The 19,355-nt window shown below is 41.4% G+C and overlaps 1 protein-coding gene across 5 annotated transcripts in view; it reads right to left on the bottom strand.

The window, feature by feature from the left end:
* Positions 1–68: 68 nt before the first annotated feature.
* The window catches only part of NPAS2 (neuronal PAS domain protein 2), a 76,964-nt gene continuing 57,677 nt past the window's right edge, over positions 69–19,355 (bottom strand). Inside the window, exons 13-20 of one of the 5 annotated variants that reach the window (XM_077343530.1) lie at positions 16,686–16,827; positions 13,808–13,908; positions 12,724–12,834; positions 8,847–9,029; positions 6,429–6,616; positions 5,363–5,455; positions 3,902–4,088; positions 69–1,722 (exon numbers count right to left, since the gene is read on the bottom strand). In XM_077343530.1, coding sequence (XP_077199645.1) covers positions 1,552–1,722; positions 3,902–4,088; positions 5,363–5,455; positions 6,429–6,616; positions 8,847–9,029; positions 12,724–12,834; positions 13,808–13,908; positions 16,686–16,827 — 1,176 coding nt within the window. In that variant the 3' untranslated portion in view covers positions 69–1,551. Of the gene's footprint in view, positions 1,723–3,901; positions 4,089–5,362; positions 5,456–6,428; positions 6,617–8,846; positions 9,042–12,723; positions 12,868–13,807; positions 13,909–16,685; positions 16,828–19,355 lie in introns of all 5 variants that reach the window. The other 4 variants (XM_077343527.1, XM_077343528.1, XM_077343526.1 and 1 more) reach the window with 4 other exon arrangements.

Below are 19,355 nucleotides of genomic sequence, written 5' to 3'. Positions count from 1 at the left end.
TCTACGCCACAGAATAAGTTTTGGGACACCCGAACCCACATAATCAAGAGATTCTCCTCTCCAAAATGTTCCACAATTGGCACCAGCCTAAATCTTTATTAATTTTTTTGACATGAAAAACATGATGCTTGCTGCCCAGTATTACTACTGAGGAACAAAACCAAATGAATTCAGATTTATTTTTATACCACTTTGAATTTTACGTGCTTGGGAGACAGTCCTGCTTGAATTGCCCCACCTTCATATTGAGCCAAGTCACTCTTAAGGGGCATGAATAGCCCACAGGCTACCACAAAACACATTGGCCCAGCATGCTTCCTATCAGATGCTGACTGAAGCTGCAGGGAGTAGCATGAGAAACTGCCTCTACCAAAATATTAATAATTATTAATTTATTGTAAAATGCTTCCCTCCCTCTCAACCCCCACCCCAAAAAAGCAGAAGAGAAAACTTTAGATTTGTGAAATGAACCAGTAGGTCATATACAAAATAACCTCCACATAATCCCATATAATTTTATTTTATATAGAAATAGGTTGGGTTGGGTTGGGTATTTTTTAAACAACAGCTATATAATACACTAACTTCTTTTATAGTTACATAAAATCTTTTTTTAAGAAACATCAACATAAAACATACAAAAGTGCAACTCTTTAAATCCTAAAGATCATAATGACACAGATATGTAATAGTTTGCAGCATTTTCCCACTTAATGGGCTGTAACACAGTGCATATTTCCCCCCAGATGCTTGTTCTCTGAAGGGGGCTGTTCAGTTTGTAGGAGACCCTCTTTAAAGTGTTTAAAGAGTAGGACAAGTATGCTGTAACAATAGCTGCATGATTGTGCTTAGATTTGCTGTTTATAAGTTGTAGACCACTGCATAAACAGAAACTGTCCAGTGTAATTTCTTTAAAACATTATAAATAATGAGAATAAGGTAACAAGCTGAATACTCTCAGGTTATGGGTCAGAGGACTATTATACTGCAGGACATGGTTTTTAATCAATGGCATTATGTTTTATATATCACTGGAAGTGCTTGTTTTTGGCCACCAGAACATACTTTTCTTTACTGAAAGTGCTAGGTTACACTCTGTGCAGTTGTGCAAAATAATGTTTACATTTAATAAAATAATCTCTTATTTTTTTTCTTCAATAGATCTCTCTGAATTAGTGCTTTTTATATTCAGTCAAAATAGTGAAGGCCAAGTAATTTGGGTCTACTTTTTGGGGAATAGCCAAAATACTTTCTGGTCAAAGTATTCAGAAGACAATGCTTACACTGAGACACACCAGTTAGTGTCACAGTTTGCATGTGATTGTACAGACTAGTATTACTGTTCATAACACAGTCACAAAATAGTGCAAACATCTGCAAAGTGATTCCTGCTCGTTTCTATTGCACTATCCACCACGGTCCGCACTTGACAGTCTCTTTTTATCACAAAGCTTTGAAAAGAACACATGTGCAAAAGCCAGCATTCCCCCCCTCCCCGCCCCAGCCGCCATTAAATAAAGCTAACTGTGCACCGATAGTGCAGATCTGATTCTACTGTAGATGTTGTGGCACGTTCGAAGTTTCTGGCAAACTGATGGTCCTCCTGGCTGCAGGCTGCTGCGACTGCACCTGATGGTAGGTGACGCTCCCTTGCTGTGGCGAGTAGGAAGGCAAGATCAGAGAATCTGCTTGCTCGCTGTGCAGAGGGCCTACAGGCTGCAGCTGTGGACAAAGCAAAATTTGATGCAATCAAAAATCAAAGCCTCTGCTTCCTTATCAGACATACATGGCAAATGGTTGCCATGCTATATGAACCTTGTTAACTAGAATAAAAAGTTTGCAGAACACTAGAAATGTGAGTAGCTTTAAGGTAAAGGTATCCCCTGTGCAAGCACCGGGTCATGTCTGACCCTTGGGGTGACGCCCTCTAGCGTTTTCATGGCAGACTCAATACGGGGTGGTTTGCCAGTGCCTTCCCCAGTCATTACCGTTTACCCCCCAGCAAGCTGGGTACTCATTTTACCGACCTCGGAAGGATGGAAGGCTGAGTCAACCTTGAGCCGGCTGCTGGGATTGAACTCCCAGCCTCATGGGCAAAGCTTTCAGACGGCTGCCTTACCACTCTGCGCCACAAGAGGCTCTTGTGAGTAGCTTAAGGTAGCGATCCCCAACCTGTGGGCCGCGGACCACATGTGGTCCTTCGACTAATTGGAGGTGGTCCCCGAAGGACACCTTCTCCCCCCCAGTCCTTTACAACACACTTTGGGTGTCATTGTCTCCCATCACTCCCAAATGGGACTATCTCGTTGCAGAGAAACAAGCTCAGGGTTCCCATTGATTTGTCATTGTCATGAGTTAAAATTTCCATGAAAATAAAATGTTCCTTATGTTCATTGTTGTGGCCTGTCTGTATCTTATTTTGAAGGGATGTTTAAACATTACTATAGCGATTAGAGAGCATCAGGGCAGTGGTTGAAAGTAGAGGAGTAAACTACCCCCCCACCGGGCCTCAGTAAAAGGCTTTGAGTGGTCCCCGGTGATAAAATGGTTGGGGACCACTGGCTTAAGGGATCTAAATACTTCATTTCTGGCAACTCAAGCTTTTTGGATCAATTACATATTTATCTTGTCGTTCCCCTAAGAACTCAGAACAGCATATATTTTTCTCCCTCCCCTCTATTTTATGCTCACAGCCACCCTATCAGGTATTTAGACTTGAGAGCATGACTGGGTCGAAGGCAACCAGAAATCTTCCTAGTAGAGGGGTTCCAAAGACTCCCAGATCCTAGTCTAACAGTGGACTATGGTAGATATTCTTCATAGATAGATTGGCTTGTACAAGTTGACCCTTATTTCATATTTTATATTTCCTGTTTCAGTGGGAGCTTGAGGTGAACATAAATAATTTTAGGGAAAACAAAATGAATGAATATTGAAGCTGTCAGGATTAACAAAACAAAAGGAAATTCACTCAACATGGATCCCATTGTAGCGTTTCCTGTATAATCAAAACAGTCTGTTCTAGATTGCAGATTGCTGTTTTCATGACATGAACAAAAAATGAACAGGTTTTTAAGTTACATTTTTGCTCCTTGCTTCCTCTGAAAAGCTCAAAACAGCATACCCAGCTCTTCTTCCATTTTGTCCTCATAACAACCCTATAAGGCAGGTCGGACAGAAAAAAAACGAGTTGCGCTTATCTGTAACTTGTTCATCAATGTCTTCTGTGCAGATACACATTGGGACTGTGCCTGTACAGGCTGGCTGCATACATGTTGTTCCTATCTTAAAACTGCCCTGCCCTTAGGAGCCATCGCACACAATTTTTCACATCACAGGTGTCATGTTCTCTGTAGGTGGGTCACTCCCTCCTCTTAATTCCCCTACGCTGCAGCGAGCTCACTTATGTATAACCACACATACATTAGTACATGGAAATCCTAGATAGCAGATTCCATTCTTTTTTCAATTTTATTTTTTGAGAGCTCACAGCAGGGCAGGAGGGAGGGAATGTGTGTCAGTACAAAAGACATTGATGAACAACAGTTACAGGTAAGTGCAACTCTGTTTTTATCTTCCATAATCTGATGAAGCCGCACATTGGAACTATTAGTGAGCTACTAACCTTCAGGAGGGGTGAGGTTCTCATTGGAACAACAACTGCAAAATTACTTTTCCAACCTCAGCATCCCTTTTTGCCTGTTGATCTGACATATAATGTTTCATGAATGTCTCATCACTGCTAAGTGTGTCCAAAATGATAAGACAGTCAAGCCCAAATGTATGAGACACCTGAGTCTCCTAGAATCCTAGTCCTACCCTCCAACCACTACAACACAGTTCTATTCCCGTCTCCTTAGAAGGACTGGAAGGGGCTTTGGTCATTTCTGCTACAGCCCACCTGAAGGTAGCATTGCTGTTGATGCGTTTGACGTTCTAGTTGCATAGGTGGCAGAGGTGATGCCTGAGAAGGCGGAGCTGCAGAGAACCCAGAATGTAATACCGCTTGCTCCATCAGCACCACGGGCGCACTGCTGCCAGAAGCTTGCACTTCCAAACTTTGGAACGCTTGTAGGCTTTGAGAATACCTATTAACAGGGGGAAGGAAATCCAGCAGCACAATTACTATTTAACGATAGGGTAGGAATAAGAGGTGCCGCTGATTCAGAACCTGAGTACTTGAGGAGATTCCTCTCTTACTGAGCACATGTGATGTTAGGCAATCAAATACATTTATTTCTTCACCGTATCCCTCTGCTCAACTAAACACACCTAGGGCCATTTTGAAAGTGCTTACAGGTACTGGAGGAGGTGGACTGGGGGCAAGATAGAGACGTAGCCAGCTGACTGGGGTCAGTAAGAAGAAAACAAAGGACTGCATCAGTTGGAGCAAAGAGATGAAGAAAAAACAAGAGTGCACTGGGAAGGTCACCCTGAGTTCCCAAGGATAGGGCAGACTATAAATCCCAAAACAAATGAAATGAATAAAAAATAAAATAGAAAGATGATTTTATTCCAAACTGGTAATAAACCCTATGCGCTTCACATTGAACCTCCTCAGGGGGATCTGTGAAATATAAAAGCAGCAACATTCTCACTAAATCAGTTTTCATGATTTAAGCCAGTTGGTGGGGGTTGCAATCACATAGACCGTTTATGCACTGGGAACTTCACTGCCCCAGCTCCCGTACAGGAGCACAAATCGGGGGGGCAGATGAGGCGCACTGGGCCAAATGCTGCTCCGTGTGGGTGCAGGAAGAGGTGGGGCAACCTGCCATGACTAAAACTCTCGCCGGTAACCTGGCATGAAACCTCGTGCACAGAATCATAGAATCATAAATTCATAGAATCATAGAGTTGGAAGGGGCCATACAGGCCATCTAGTCCAACCCCCTGCTCAATGCAGGATCACAGTCACAGTGTTTTCTGCTTCTGCAGTTAAGAGTGGTCAAGATAACTGGGAGCATAAACGGAAAGAAACTATGGTCTGAGTAGGTAAATTGGGTATTTAATGGCACTGTGGCACCTGTTCCATTTTGCAAGTAGCCTACTTTTCAAGAATCCATCTCCAAGCTTCCCTACATGAACGACCCTTCTAACAGTTATTACATCCCTTTACCTCCCAGGTTCTTAAAAAGGTGGCACGGGAGGAGCTGCGCACATGATCAGCGGAGGAAGGAAGTATTTGGCAACTAGGATCTAGGAATGTAGGTAGTGAGTCTGGAAGGTCAGAAAGTGGAGCCATTCCGCCTCTGACACAATTTGCTTAGCCCAAGTACCTCACTGGATGAGTAGTAGTTTCATGATCCCACTTTAAAGGTATTTCAAAATTTATGTTTCCCCCCAAATAAATATTACATACTTAGTTTGATGTGAAGCCACACCAATGTCTGATGACTGCCTTGCATGACAGGGACCAGGCATCATTGGCTGAATAGGCTGACTGAGTAAAAGTCTAAGGAACAGAAAATTAAAGAATATTAATTCAATGCCAGTGAAGAACAAGTGAGTTGCACACAAGGGAGAAGGAGGACGTATTGTGCTGTAAAGGCTAATTTGTATATTTGACAGCCAAGACACTGGAGCAGGTAACTGGGTTCAGAGACAGACTTCCGTTCCTTCTGAAATAAAAAGGAATTTCAGACCTTTTTCTCAATCATGCACACTGCCTGCCTCTTCTCTTATAAATTAATTCTATCCCTCACTGGGAGACATCTACACGTTGTGATTGCCATGGGGCTGTTGCAAAAAGCAGAAACCCTGCCACAAATTCTCCAGTACCACTACCATGTGCAGTACTTACATACCTTTACCATGCAATGTAATCTTCTTGTGGCTGTTCATGGGCCAGGGACACTTTTAACACAGTGAACCCATGTTCTAGTGGTATCTAATGAACATGCGCCCCTGGACTTTTGTCACCATCCTTCAATTTGCAAAAGGCGTTTTGTGAACCTTAATGCCCTTCAGATCAGCACTACTAAAGTGGCACCTAACTTGGAACAGAGTAGATGCTTCCTAGTTCGCATTCTTTTTCCTGTGGGAATACACTTTCTCTGTGACCTGTTATCTTATTTCATGCCATAGAAATGCAACATTAAAGCCCAAATCTGTGTTCCTCAAAAGCTCCCTCCTAATCTAATATACATCCTTCTAAGATGATAAAGTGAACATCTGTCTTACATCTGTCTTAGTGATGAAGTACTTTAGTGCAGGGGTAGTCAACCTATGGTCCTCCAGATGTCCATGGACTCCAATTCCCATGAGCCCCTGCCAGCATTTGGAATTGTAGTCCATGGACATCTGGAGGACCACAGGTTGACTACCCCTGCTTTAGTGGATTACTATATAATAGATAAATGGCCAATCATGTCCCTTTTTGTAAACAAAAGAAAACAACTCCGCATGTTGCTATACAATGATTTTACCTCAGCTGCCGGTCGTGGCTGTAGTCTGGAGTGCTAAGCCGGTGGCTGTTATCCTGTACAAGCTCAGCAGGTGGCGCTAGACTCACAGTTTGTGAAAGCCCAGAAGAGTTGCTAAATTGTGGCGTTAAACCGCTGGAAGGATGACAGCTCTCTTGCATCCCTTGTGTGGTTCTCTCTGATTTCTGATCCTGGAACAGTTAACAAGAGCAGTCAAAGGCTTTGAATGGGATCCAAGGCTCTATTGTTTACATGCAAGGGCATTCAAACAAGGAAGAGGAATCTCTATTTGTTTCCCATTCCCTTAGCATCTCACTTTAGACCAGGGGTAGTCAAACTGCGGCCCTCCAGATGTCCATGGACTACAATTCGCATGAGCCCCTGCCAGCATGGGAATTGTAGTCCATGGACATCTGGAGGGCCACAGTTTGACTACCTCTGCTCTAGACCTTGCCCTGATTTCAAGGTTGCTCTCAAAAATCCTCAGAAGTGGATTTTTTGGTGAATGAAAGAGGCTGCAGTAAGGCTGGGGGTAAAATCCAATCTGAGAGCAAAACTCTCCAAATTCCGTGCTACTAACATATTGTGGGCTTTTTGTTGTAAAAAGTAAAATGGTTCCTACAAAACTGTTCATCCAAATCTTTCAATACCAGACTTTCATGTGCTGCATTCCTGTTAGATTTTTAGGGCAACAAAGGGAAAATCCACATTCACAGCAAACTAAATGTGGGTCTAGCATTGCACACTTCTAAGGTATTTGAAGACGAGAGATCTTTAGAGGTGGCTTGCCATTGCCTGTCTCTGAGTAGCAAGCCTGGACTTTCACGGGGGTCTCCAAGTACAAAATTGAGCCTGCTTAGCTTTTGAGATCTAACAAGACTGGATTAGGCTGAGCTGTCAGGCTATTTAGTTAACTAATTGACCGGGGGGGGGGGATAATAATTGCAATGAAAATTCAAGGGCAGTTCTATGTATGTTAGAAGAAGAAGAAGAGTTGGTTCTTATATGCCGCTTTTCCCTACCCGAAGGAGGCTCAAAGCGGCTTACAGTCGCCTTCCCATTCCTCTCCCCACAACAGACACCCTCTGGGGTGGGTGAGGCTGAGAGAGCCCTGATATCACTGCCCGGTCAGAACAGTTTTATCAGTGCCGTGGCGAGCCCAAGGTCACCCAGCTGGTTGCATGTGGGGGAGTGCAGAATCGAACCCGGCATGCCAGATTAGAAGTCCGCACTCCTAACCACTACACCAAACTGGCTCTGCAGCCATTAGCCGTTGTACCATGACAGAAAATGAACAAAGATAATATTATACATGGAACTTCTTCCCAACAAAACACTTGATTAATAAACTGTAAATTATTTCACACCCTTCACTATATGCTCTCCAAAACACAAGGATTTTTTTTTAATTAACATGTAAATTCACATTTATTCAGTTAGCGTCCAGATGATTATTCAATGAAAATCGTCTAAATCAGTGCAAAACTTAGAAAGGAGGATTGGCAACAATGAAATACAATTTCAGTGTCCTTAACTTTCTAGAAGTGTGTGAATGTTTTTTATTTATTTTTAATGCCCTGAACAACTAGAAATTGAACTGGTATCCCTGTACAGCAAACATAGATCAAAATCGATATGTATTTTAGGTAGGAAATGCTGTTTGCTTTGGGTGCAGGAACACAAGTGCACTAGAAGATTTAACACCATAATCCCCCCCCCCCACACACACACTGTATCTTTCTGAGATACTCCACTGTTGGTGGATGAGCTCAGATTGGAGCTGCATTGCATCTGGATCCAAGTGAGAAGAAGCCTACCTTCAGTAGACAGTTTCGTACTGGTGATGCTTAGAGGGTGGGTTTTAACAGTCTGAATAAAATCCCCAGTAAAACTCCCTTTAAAACCCCAGACATGAAACACAGAGATCCATAATCACAAATCACCAAGAAAAGATAAGATGGAAAAACCAATTCTATAAACAATCAATCCATTCCCCCCACTAACAACTCATAGAAGGAGGAGGGAAGAGGGGGGGGCAGGTGAAACCCATGGCCACATACACATTGAAGGGGGGCCATACAGATCTTCCTTGTCGTGCATCCTCAACTATAGATCTGGTAGAAGAGCTCCATTGTGCAGGCCCTGCGGAACACCGGAAGCTCCTGCAGGGCCTGCAGCTCCTTTGGGAGTTCATTCCACCAGGTGATTTGATGCATCACTTATAAACTGCTTTGGAGATAATATTTCTGTTGCTCTTAAAAATTTACTTAGAATAAGACTGCTGAATAAAGGTTATTTGCACTACCTGGATTGCCCTAAAACAATTACCAAAAACAAGTATGTGTGTGTGTTTTTAAAAAACCTCTCTAAATGGATAATGCAAGGTTCCCCAATCTTTTCTCTCTCTGCAGGTATGTTTACCTGGTTCAACAGGATATTTTCTTCTCTTAATATTTCATGGTCTGCTGTTGGAGAACCTGCAGCCTGTCCCTGAAGATGAGGTCTTGGAATATGCTGCTGTGGTGGCGGCTGAGAAACCCCCTCCGATTTCCCCTGAGGATCTGGCTGTTGCAGACTGGCAAAATTCAGAGATGCCGTAGATTGCTGTAAAAACATCTGGAAAATTATTTTTTTAATGTCAGGCAAATTAAGCCAAGATATATAAACTAGTTCAATGTTGTGATGCTGTGAATAATGTTTATGATGGATTTATTGGAAAGCTCAATTTGATCTAGGACTCCGTTGCAGAAAACAGATTGAGTGTGGCACAAAGACTTCTACCTGCAGAGGAAGGTTCCGTCCTCTTATGGCAGCCCCAAAAGTCCTCCAATCCTGTGCCTGGGAGTTTGGGGCCACTTTAGGAGGAAGGAACAATGAAAGTAGATCAATGGGTAGAAATTGTTACATAGGATCTAAGCCAAGCTGCAGAAATTGCTGGACAGGAAACAAGCCATTGTTCTGAGTGATAGACATCTTCCCAAGAAGAATGCAAAAAAGAATAGCGTTGGATCACATGCTATACTAGTTCAAGTTCCATCCAACTGTGGAAGGAACCCTCCCCTGACTCATGAAGTTATTTGACCAGCAGGCGACACTCTTGCCTCACAGAAAGTCTTTCTGCCAAAGGAAAAGTCCTCTGTTAGCTCAACACATCCACAGGATCAAACCCATATGTTTATGAACAGGGCAAACATAGCTCTCTAAGCACAGCTATCCTAGTCACTTCTTTACAAGTGGCGCCACGGACTTAATAAAGCTGTAAGGGTTTAGGGGGAGGAGTTAGGGCAAGCTCTGTCCGGGATGAGGAAGGGTGCCGATTGGCCCCTTCCTCCGGACAGACGATTGGCCCGGCCGATTCCCGCCCTGCCGAAAAGGGAGCAACTGCGAGCTGTGCTCTGCGCGGCTCGCAATTGCTCTCTTGCCGGCGGCCTGACGCGTCGGGAGGCGTGAAGCAGCTCCCTGCCTGAAGCGCTTCTCGCCGCGTCAGGCCGCCGGCCAAGGGAGCCCCCGTCAGCCGTGCTCCGCGCGACTGCCGGGGGCTCCCTGCGGGGAAAGGCTAGCGCCCACTGTATTTCCGCATACAATGGGCTTTGCCTCTAGTCTGGGAATAATGCAGGATCTTCCATGTATGTTGGATGGCATGATGGTCTGCAAGCATCTTTGAATTCAGGATGGCACTTCTCAGGTTTCAGATCAAGAACTGGGTAATGAGGAAACTAAGAAGTGCTGAAGAATTCATGACTTGGATCCACCAGAGATTTCTGCAGATGGAATTAATTGCCATCCAGGGAGCAGGACAACCCTACCTTCCTCTCCTGCTGCAGCCCAAAATATACCCCCTAATAGATGCTCCAGGAGAAAAGGGGACCCAGGAACAGAATGAGAGGGAGTATGAAATCTGTAGCAGGAGGGGGTACATATAAGCTGAACCCTATATTCTTGACAATAATGACTTTCTCTGGGCAGACACATTTCCTTTCCCAGCTGAGAAGGATTATGTCTCCTTCCAGAAATGATCAGAATCGATTATGTTGAGAGTATAATAAGGTGCTTTTTTTGTTATCTCACAATGAATATACAAATAAAAAGAAGAAAGAAAATGCAAACATACTATTTTTGACTCTGTGTTTTGGTCTGTAACTGCAATACACTAAAATACCACAGACACAAACGTGCCTTTAGATGTTGGTGACAGCAACACCAGCAATTTGATATCATTTGTTTAAATATTAAAAGCCATAAGAAAAAAAATCAGAAATAGTCAGTTAAATTGTTCCTCAATTGCCAACGTACATCTGGGCATGCGTTAATATAGGGGGTACACAAAAATGGGTTGGGAGCTGGTTGGAATGGTTTCTGCGAACACCTGTTTCTACCTCGCTCGAAGCTGTTGCTGTCTTTGCCCCTCCATTTCTCACCCTTCTCTCCATTGTGCTTGCATAAAAGTACAGACACACAAGAAATTTTGTTCCTCATAGCCCCCTATCACCTGGACTCCTGTGGGAGTTTCCCATTGCCCATGTGCAGAGAAAATTCCCATGTGGAAGCAGTACAAGCTTCTTTTCATCATGCAGTTAACTAGATAGAGTAATAAGCAGCCAAAAATACCATTCTATAGAAAGTTATTATTTATTATTAATTTCATCTATTTACCATCACTCCCGGCCAGCCTGTGGTTTACATCAGTTGAATAAAATAATCAGTTTAAAATAACCCAACCAAAACCACAACCCCCCTCCCCTCCTGGCACTCAGTATTTATTTTTTTATTTTATTTTATTTTATTTAGATTTTTATACCGCCCTTCCCTATGGCTCTGGGCCGTTGACATAAAACATTTTAGAATGTATACATAGAACACAGTAGACTGTGCACGCCTCCCATGCCCCAACGGAGGGGTATTCAGATGTCTTTTGTTCCCTCAGTGTATGCAAGTCTAAGCAGATAAAGCAGAAAGTTCACACTTGTGTCGTCAACTAATCTCAGGACTCTTCCTGCAGTGTGCAAAGACATGAGAAGCCTATTACTAATCTCTCCTTATTGCAGCCTCATTAATATTCTCATGAAAGAAGCAGGGACAGCAATTCTCTCATATCTGGAAACAGACACCATCATATTAGAAAAGCAACTGAAGAAATCTGTTCCAGGCATGCTTTTTGGAAAACAGACATTTTAACCATCTGTGCTGATCAAACCAGGAAACTCTTAGCAAGAGCAATTTTTTTTAAAGATGTCAGGAGGGAAAATATCACACTGAATTTATAGTCAAGGAACATTTTCTTTCAAGAGAGAGCCTGAACGGTAAAGTGCTGTTTTATAGATATTATTTCATGTTCTGGTGTGCATTCTTCCTCGATTTGAAGTGGATTCAACGAGGTTAGGAATACAATATACATGAGAGAGAGGAAATGCACTCTGAGCAAAGTACAACAAATATAAAAAGAAACAAATACATTCTCTGCAACAGAATATCAAAGTCACATTTTCTTTTCCCTTTCTCCCCCGTTGATAACAACTCACTGGTAAAGAAAAATATGAAAGTACAGGAAAAATCAAAGATTAATCATTCAAAATAAAGCAGCCAACACAAATAGACAGAAGGTATTTGATAAGTCTAAGACAAATTTTATTCGGAGCACTGCGTAGGAATATCAAGTCCCTTGGTGGTGGTGGTTCCCCCACTGCCAGGCCCCATCTTTCTGCCATGGATCAGTTGGTCAGTGGGGGAAATTACCCCCAAACAAGGAAGGAACACCTGACATTTCAGCAATGTGACTACATGACCCATAAGTGAAGTATGTACACCAGAGATGTCAGAGCAATGCTCTGGTTTGGGAGCAAAAACTCTACGGTAGAAGCTAATTCTGCCATAATTCTGGCTAAAAACCAGAGCATCATCCAGACATCTGCAACATGCCTACATCGCTTCTGGGTCACTCTGGAATTCAGGTGGGCATGTCACTGAAACATCTGAAGAAACTCCCAGCTTCTAGTAAGCTCAATCCCCGCCAGCTGCCCAGAGGGACCTGGCAAGCCTAGCACCTCCATGTATTTTCAAAAAGAGCATCCAACCCAGTTAGAAATCTGCCACACCATATTAATTTCCACCAGACCTGCATACATACATGTGCCATCAACTTGCAATCAACTTATGGAAAGCCCAGCAAGGTGCTTTCAAGGCAAGTGAGAAAGAGAGGTCTGTATTTAACACAGTATATAATCTCCATTAAAATATCTTATACAATATTTCCCACTGATCTGCATTGTTAAATGGAATCATTCTCTGGGGTAGGGCTCACCTGTATGTTGGACTCCTGTACTATGCAGAGCTGTTGCTGAATTTTCTGCAGCTCTTCCTGCTGCCACTGAATATTGGCTTGCAGTATACGAGTCCTTTGTTCAAGCTGGTCCTTAATGGTTTGGAACATATTAAATTGGGCTATCTTAAGGGAGAAAAACATTTCTGTTGTGAAAACTGTCCTAGTTGTAAGAAAAATATCAAGAACTACGCTTTTACATTCTTTTTCTTGGGGCACAAAGGAATCTATTTTCTTTTACAATGTTGCAACCTCACTAATATCTTGTGTTTTGAAGATATTATTGCCATTTCTTAATCAGTTATTAGAATGGTTCAAACTAAAACTGCATTTTATTTCTTACAACGGTTAACTAATCAACGATAAGTATAAAATCTAAAGAATATTTGGAGGTCAGCTGTTACATTGAGATAGCACAATATTGCACTTTAACTAGGAAGCTTATACTAACTTCACACTTAGATTTGCAGAAATCTGGAATCACCAGTTTTGTACTGAAAGATTTATAATATCTGCAGCAAAAAATGAAGCATGATGAACAGAAAAAACAACTGAGATTTGGAGTACAAACAAAAGTGGATGGTACAGTGTCTAGCTTGATTTTAATACTGAATTTCTTTATCTATATACAAACCTTTCAAGAATATAATTATAAATAAATAAAACTATATAGACGTATGTTGCACACCCACTGAACAAGTGGGAATTAGCAAAGATTTTCAGGACACACATGATGGAGGAGGAAAATTTTCTGCTTCCCCTTGTATTTTTAAACCTTTTCAGATCAATCTGTTTTTAGCTGATGTGGGTCAAATTCACACATTTAGATATCCACAGAGGAGCCTGTATATGACTATTAGAATACAAGATGATGTGTACGTCATCTTTTGGATGAAGCAGAAGAGAATGGAAGATGGGATCTTTCTTTTCTTAAAAAAAGAGCAAGATTAATGTTATTTCCCAACATTCTGGGAAATGACTGATGGAATGTAATACTTGAATTTAAAATATGGCTACTTAATTGTTGATACTTCTGTTTACTTCAGTGAACATTTTGAAGCTTTACCTGAACAGTCGCAGGCTGGCTGGGTCGCTGCACTAAGTCCTGGGGCACACAGGGGGTTCTTTGTAAGGGGGGAGCCTCTGTGAGGACCTTTGTAGGAGTGGCTGTGGGAAAATAATTATTTTAATAAAATCTGCTTAATAATTCATCATTGTTCAAGACAATAGTTATAGCAGTAATTAATTAATGCAAAAGAAGACTGGATCCCTGCAATACCCAAATAAGAAGGAAGCCAGATGCAGAATTAACACATCAATAACTGATACAGGGAACTAGATGAAAGAACCACGTCTTAGAATCTCAGGTCTGAGATTCTTTTCTATTCCTGTTTGTGCCTGCAGCATTTTGGCTTTCTTGTGGAACAAATGCATTATTGAAGTTGTCATGGGATTCTTTCACACTACACTTTACTAGCTTTTTAAAAGTAGACCTCAGCACTGAACAAGGAGCAATAGATACCCATTTGCAAGCATCGTCTCATTGTTTTAAACTGTACTACAATTAAAAGAGAAAAAAAGGAACATATACAACCAAGAAAGAATTACATGTACAAACACAACTTCCCCTCCTGTTTTCATCATAGTAGTTCTTTACTACATAGGAAGCAAACCACTTTAAAAACTGAATAGTACCTCTGTCATAGCAAAAATATGCACAGCTCTGGCTATATTGCAGTCTTTCTCATGTGTTCTTGGTATGGGGAAGCTGCAAGATGGCTGGAAAGGTACTACTTATATTTTGATATGGCATGATAACACTGTTGCCAACTGATCTACTTCAAATGTTAACAGAACTGAGACAAAACTAAAGCAAATGTGTGAATAAAAGGACCAAGGGGGGGGGTCCAGAAGTTGCATAGCTATTGTGATGTTCATGCCCCAGAGAACCAATGCTGATCACTGTAAAGAATAAGTTTAAAAGGGAAGCCAGACAACAAAAAGCCAGAGGAAAGGGCATAGAAAATGCCCATGTATGAAGACTGCATTGCTAACATGCAGACTTTCACATTCATAATGATGAAAGCAATGCACAGAATTTTCATTACATGGAAGCAACCTGGCAGCAGCTTTGCAGGGACCCAGGTCTCTCACACCACTTTCTACCTGATTTTTATAATTGGAGATATGTTGGGGACTGAACCCGGAACGTTCTTAATGCAAAACAGATGTTCTGCCACTGAGCCATGGCACAACATAAAGCTCTGGCTTGCAAGGGGGATTAAAGGCTCCTTCATTAAATTCTCAAACCACATTATCAGTGCTTATCAAGAGGCCTTTCATTCTTTCCAGTGAAAGATGTGCAAGGACCAAGGAAGTAATGGTAAAAGCAGAGACTAGAATGCATTTTTTTTTTCATTTTGAGATTCTGGCAAAGGAGTATGAGGATTACTTGGTCTGAAGCCCAACAAAATATGGTGGTCTTAAAAAAAACTAAAAATACTGAATAATGATATCAAGTTACCAGTAGTAGGCTTTATCATTTTACTGTATTTGTATCACGAACCATAATTTCAAACTATTCTCCTAGACAAGTCAACACATCAAGTTTAAAATCGTTGTCAAATTGGATGTTCTGCATGCTTCAATAAATTGTTCTGTAATTTTCCAGCAGTTTTCACTATGTAGCTGTTGTAGCATAGTTGCCATACGTATAACCATTGTGATGGAAAGTTCTTGATCAAGCTGCTGTTTTCTAAGCCTCATTCTACGCATTTGTAATTACAAGAATAATAATACCAGCCCATCTTAAGAGGCCATTAGAAGAAAGACTTTTAGGGATGCTAATTTTTACACTGGTCCCTCTAGCTGTCCATTCAATGTCAATTTAATCCACAACAATTATGCCATGAAAAGCTTCAACTCCCCATTTCTTTATATTAAGCTTCTGCTAAAGGGACAAGACATATTTTTCCTGGACAATTGGCAAACAATTACTTTTAACATGGGATATTTCAAACACTCAGACAAAGGGCAAAATAAGTTCAGAGTCTTATTTAACTACCAACAGCTTACATGAATCAATTTCTCATTCTTCTTTAGGAAAAGAAAATACTCCATGTCTATTTAAGATTCTTCTTGTAAAAGGAACTGGGAAGTGGATGATTCCACTTGGCTTTCTCAACAAGGGTTTCGTGAAACCCTGGGGTTTCTTGACAGCCCTGGAAGGGCTTCCTGAATGGGTGGGAGTTACTAATTTTTTAATATATATTTTAAATTTGTTAAATATTTATCAGGTGATATGACCATATAGGGTTATGTCGACCTGCTCTCTCCTCCCAAAATGGCCAATGATGGACCTGGAGGGGGTGAGAAGGTGGGGGGCCGAGATGGGTATATGTACATAGCTATGCTTCCCAACCATATTCTGTACGATTGCACCACTTCTGGGGTTTCTCAAACCCTGAAGAATGTTTCAGGGGTTTTTCAATGGTACAAGAGTTAAGAAAAGCTGGTTATAGGGCTTTCAATGCATGCTTGGAGATGCTGAGTTTTAGCAATGTTGATAGTAACTAGCTCCCTTAAGGACAGCTAGCAATATGTACTTTTTCTTTAAACTAAATCCCACTTATTACACTTTGTGCTGTGGAATTGAAATTTTTGTCTAGTACTTTAGCTGAATCTTATCTTTCAGTTTTTATGTTCTTGATGATCTTCCTGAATGTTGGCAGCTGATTATAAATCTGGATGCTATTGGCCTTTTCCCATCTGTTGGTAATTTTCATTATATATATATAAAAAAATCATATATCCTCTCTGTACACGCGTAATATATACATTTTTCTACAATGTAACCTTTGCACTGTTGATGCATTATGAATTTTACTGAAATATGTTGCACTCAACATTTCAGAAAGAGTACTTGTATAGCAACCACAACTTACGTGCTGTGTCAGCTAAGGATGCTGTCAAAGATTTGTGTGAACTTTGAGAAGATGCAGAAAGTGTCCGATTGGCGTTGATAACTGGCACACCTAACTCAAGTGTATTAAAGTGCTGTTGAGGATCCAAGTCTGAACCACTGTCCTTAAAAACAAAGTAAATATTGTATTATATTTCATATGTTTTTGACAGTTTCAACCCTAAGTGGTTATATTCCTTCAGTTAGCATATTTGTTTAAAATTTGTTCTTTTAAATATTCACTCTTCAATGCTGTAGCTACAGATGCACCAGCTTTTATAGACTTCAACTTAATCATTGAAACTTTGATTTTTCTTTTTCAGTGCAGCACTCCCATGACAGACCAAAAAGACATGAAGCCAGATTTCAGCAACATTTATTGAGAGTATAAACATCTGCCCTAGCATCATGACATGACTTGAAATTTCAGCCATTTCTCCCCCAACCTCATGGTAGTTTTGTGTGCCTATTAAAATTAATCTCTAGTACTGTTAATACAATGACTGCCATAATTTCCATCTGCTGTCAGTCTTCTAAGAGATCTGTATTTTGAACTGGCTTTAGCAAGGCATTTTACCAACAGCTGTTTTTTTGTATTTTCAATGGAGTGCTTTGGTCTTTTTGCTTTTTCCTTACCAAGAGCGAAGGTATACCTTGACAACAGCAACATTTTAAATCTGCATAGTTGCTCAGCATTTCATACAAGATAAAGGGGCCTTATGATCATGACCTGTAACCTTTTTCTCTCTCCCCCTTTAAAAAAAAATATCCAGCCTGAAGAAGGCTTCTGGAGAATTCTGGAGAAGACTGTACCCATGTATTATTGTATTATTTTAGGTGCTCTTAATAAAACACAACCTAGCTCCCCTGTTTGCAATTGCTGTTCTTTGCTGTTAGGAGGACACTCTAAGCAAGCAGAAACTTTGCATGAGAATGCTGCTAAGCCAGCTTGGTGTGGTAGTTAGGAGCGGTTTGCTCTCCCACATGCAGTGCTCGCCACAGCACTGATATAGCTGATCGAGCAGTGATATCAGGACTCTCTCAGCCTCACCCACCTCACAGGGTGTCTGTTGTGGGGAGAGGAAAGGGAAGGCGAATGTAAGTTGCTTTGAGACTCCTTTGAGTAGAGAAAAGCAGCATATAAGAACCAACTCTTCTTCTTGATGTTGTTTATTCTGTTTTCATTGTGACATGCAAATGATTATTTGAAGCCAAGCAAAGCTTACAGTAGAGAAGAGATAATAGAAAGGGAAGGGAAAAGAATAAAAGCAGAAAGTGGAGTCAGAGGGATGAAACATAATGGGCTACTCTCAATGTCAGAAATGACTAAAGGCTTCTCAACTTTATGGTGTCTGACAAAGAGTTTTGATTTTCAAAATCTTATACCCTGTTATTAGTCTCAAAGGTATTATCTGACTTAAATCATTTTCCTCTTTAATATTGTTTAAATTAAAATCTTGATTTCAGCCAACCAAAATGTTCATGAGATGCTATTATTAACTAATGTGCTAATATATAGTCTGTTTTAAGGACCAAATGCAGCAAGGAGTGTAAGACCACTCCCATGAAATATGGACAGGTCCATGGATGGATCCCCCACATGAGGCCCAATCTGGATCTGGACTATAGTGCAAAAGGAGGGGTGGGGGTGCCACCTACCTGATTTTCCTGAACTGATACAGCCCTGCAGAGCTGCTATTGACCTCACTGGGGTAAACATACAGGGTACTTAAATAAGTGCCTGGCTTACAGTGAACTTGCTTTTCATTACCTGATTCTTCCTAAGCTCTGGTCCCTAAAGCATATGCTTTTTCAAATTTGTGTTCAAGCATAGTAGCCAAAAGCTCAATGTGTGGAGAGGTTTGTTGGACTATCCCTCTTCTTTAAATGGCCCTTTAAAAGCCATTTACAACAGTTATTCATTTGCACAATTGCAACAGAACAATAAAAGTAAAGGTAAAGGTATCCCTGTGCAAGCACCAGGTCATGTCTGACCCTTGGGGTGACGCCCTCTAGCGTTTTCATGGCAGACTCAATACAGGGAGGTTTGCCAGTGCCTTCCCCCATCATTACCGTTTACCCCCCACCAAGCTGAGTACTCATTTTACCGACCTCGAAAGGATGGAAGGCCGAGTCAACCTTGAGCTGGCTGCTGGGATCGAACTCCCAACCTCATGGGCAGATAGCATGTCGCTGCCTTACCACTCTGCGCCACAAGAGGCTCTTGACAGAACAATAGCCAAGCTATTCTTCCTGTCATTGTGAACCAGACAGAAAACAACAATAGTGTGGAACAAGAGACAAAAGATTATTCTGGCTCCACATGTATTTGTGATGGAAAGTCCAGTTTGAACTGTTGAAATAGCAGCAGCAGTGAGTGAAGGGTTAAAAATCTTCACTAAGCAGAGAATGCCAGAGTGACAGCCTTTTCTGAGCGTTCTGATTGGTCAGCAACAGCTGAGAGGGAGCTAATATTCTAGCTGTGTGCTGGATAGACATTCATTCTGATTCTGATTTGGATGCTGGTTCAGAGAGCAGTCTGAGAGATCCTTAGCTGACTGTCTGCTCTAAGGAAAACCTTTAGTGACCCGAGTTTTTATTGACATCTAATCCATACAATGTCTGGACAACTGGGGCAGATATTTGGCAGTGA

The sequence above is a fragment of the Paroedura picta genome, chromosome 6, assembly GCF_049243985.1.
Source record: "Paroedura picta isolate Pp20150507F chromosome 6, Ppicta_v3.0, whole genome shotgun sequence".
NCBI classification, from domain to species: Eukaryota; Metazoa; Chordata; class Lepidosauria; order Squamata; family Gekkonidae; genus Paroedura; species Paroedura picta.
This window is presented reverse-complemented; position numbering and strand designations above follow the sequence as displayed.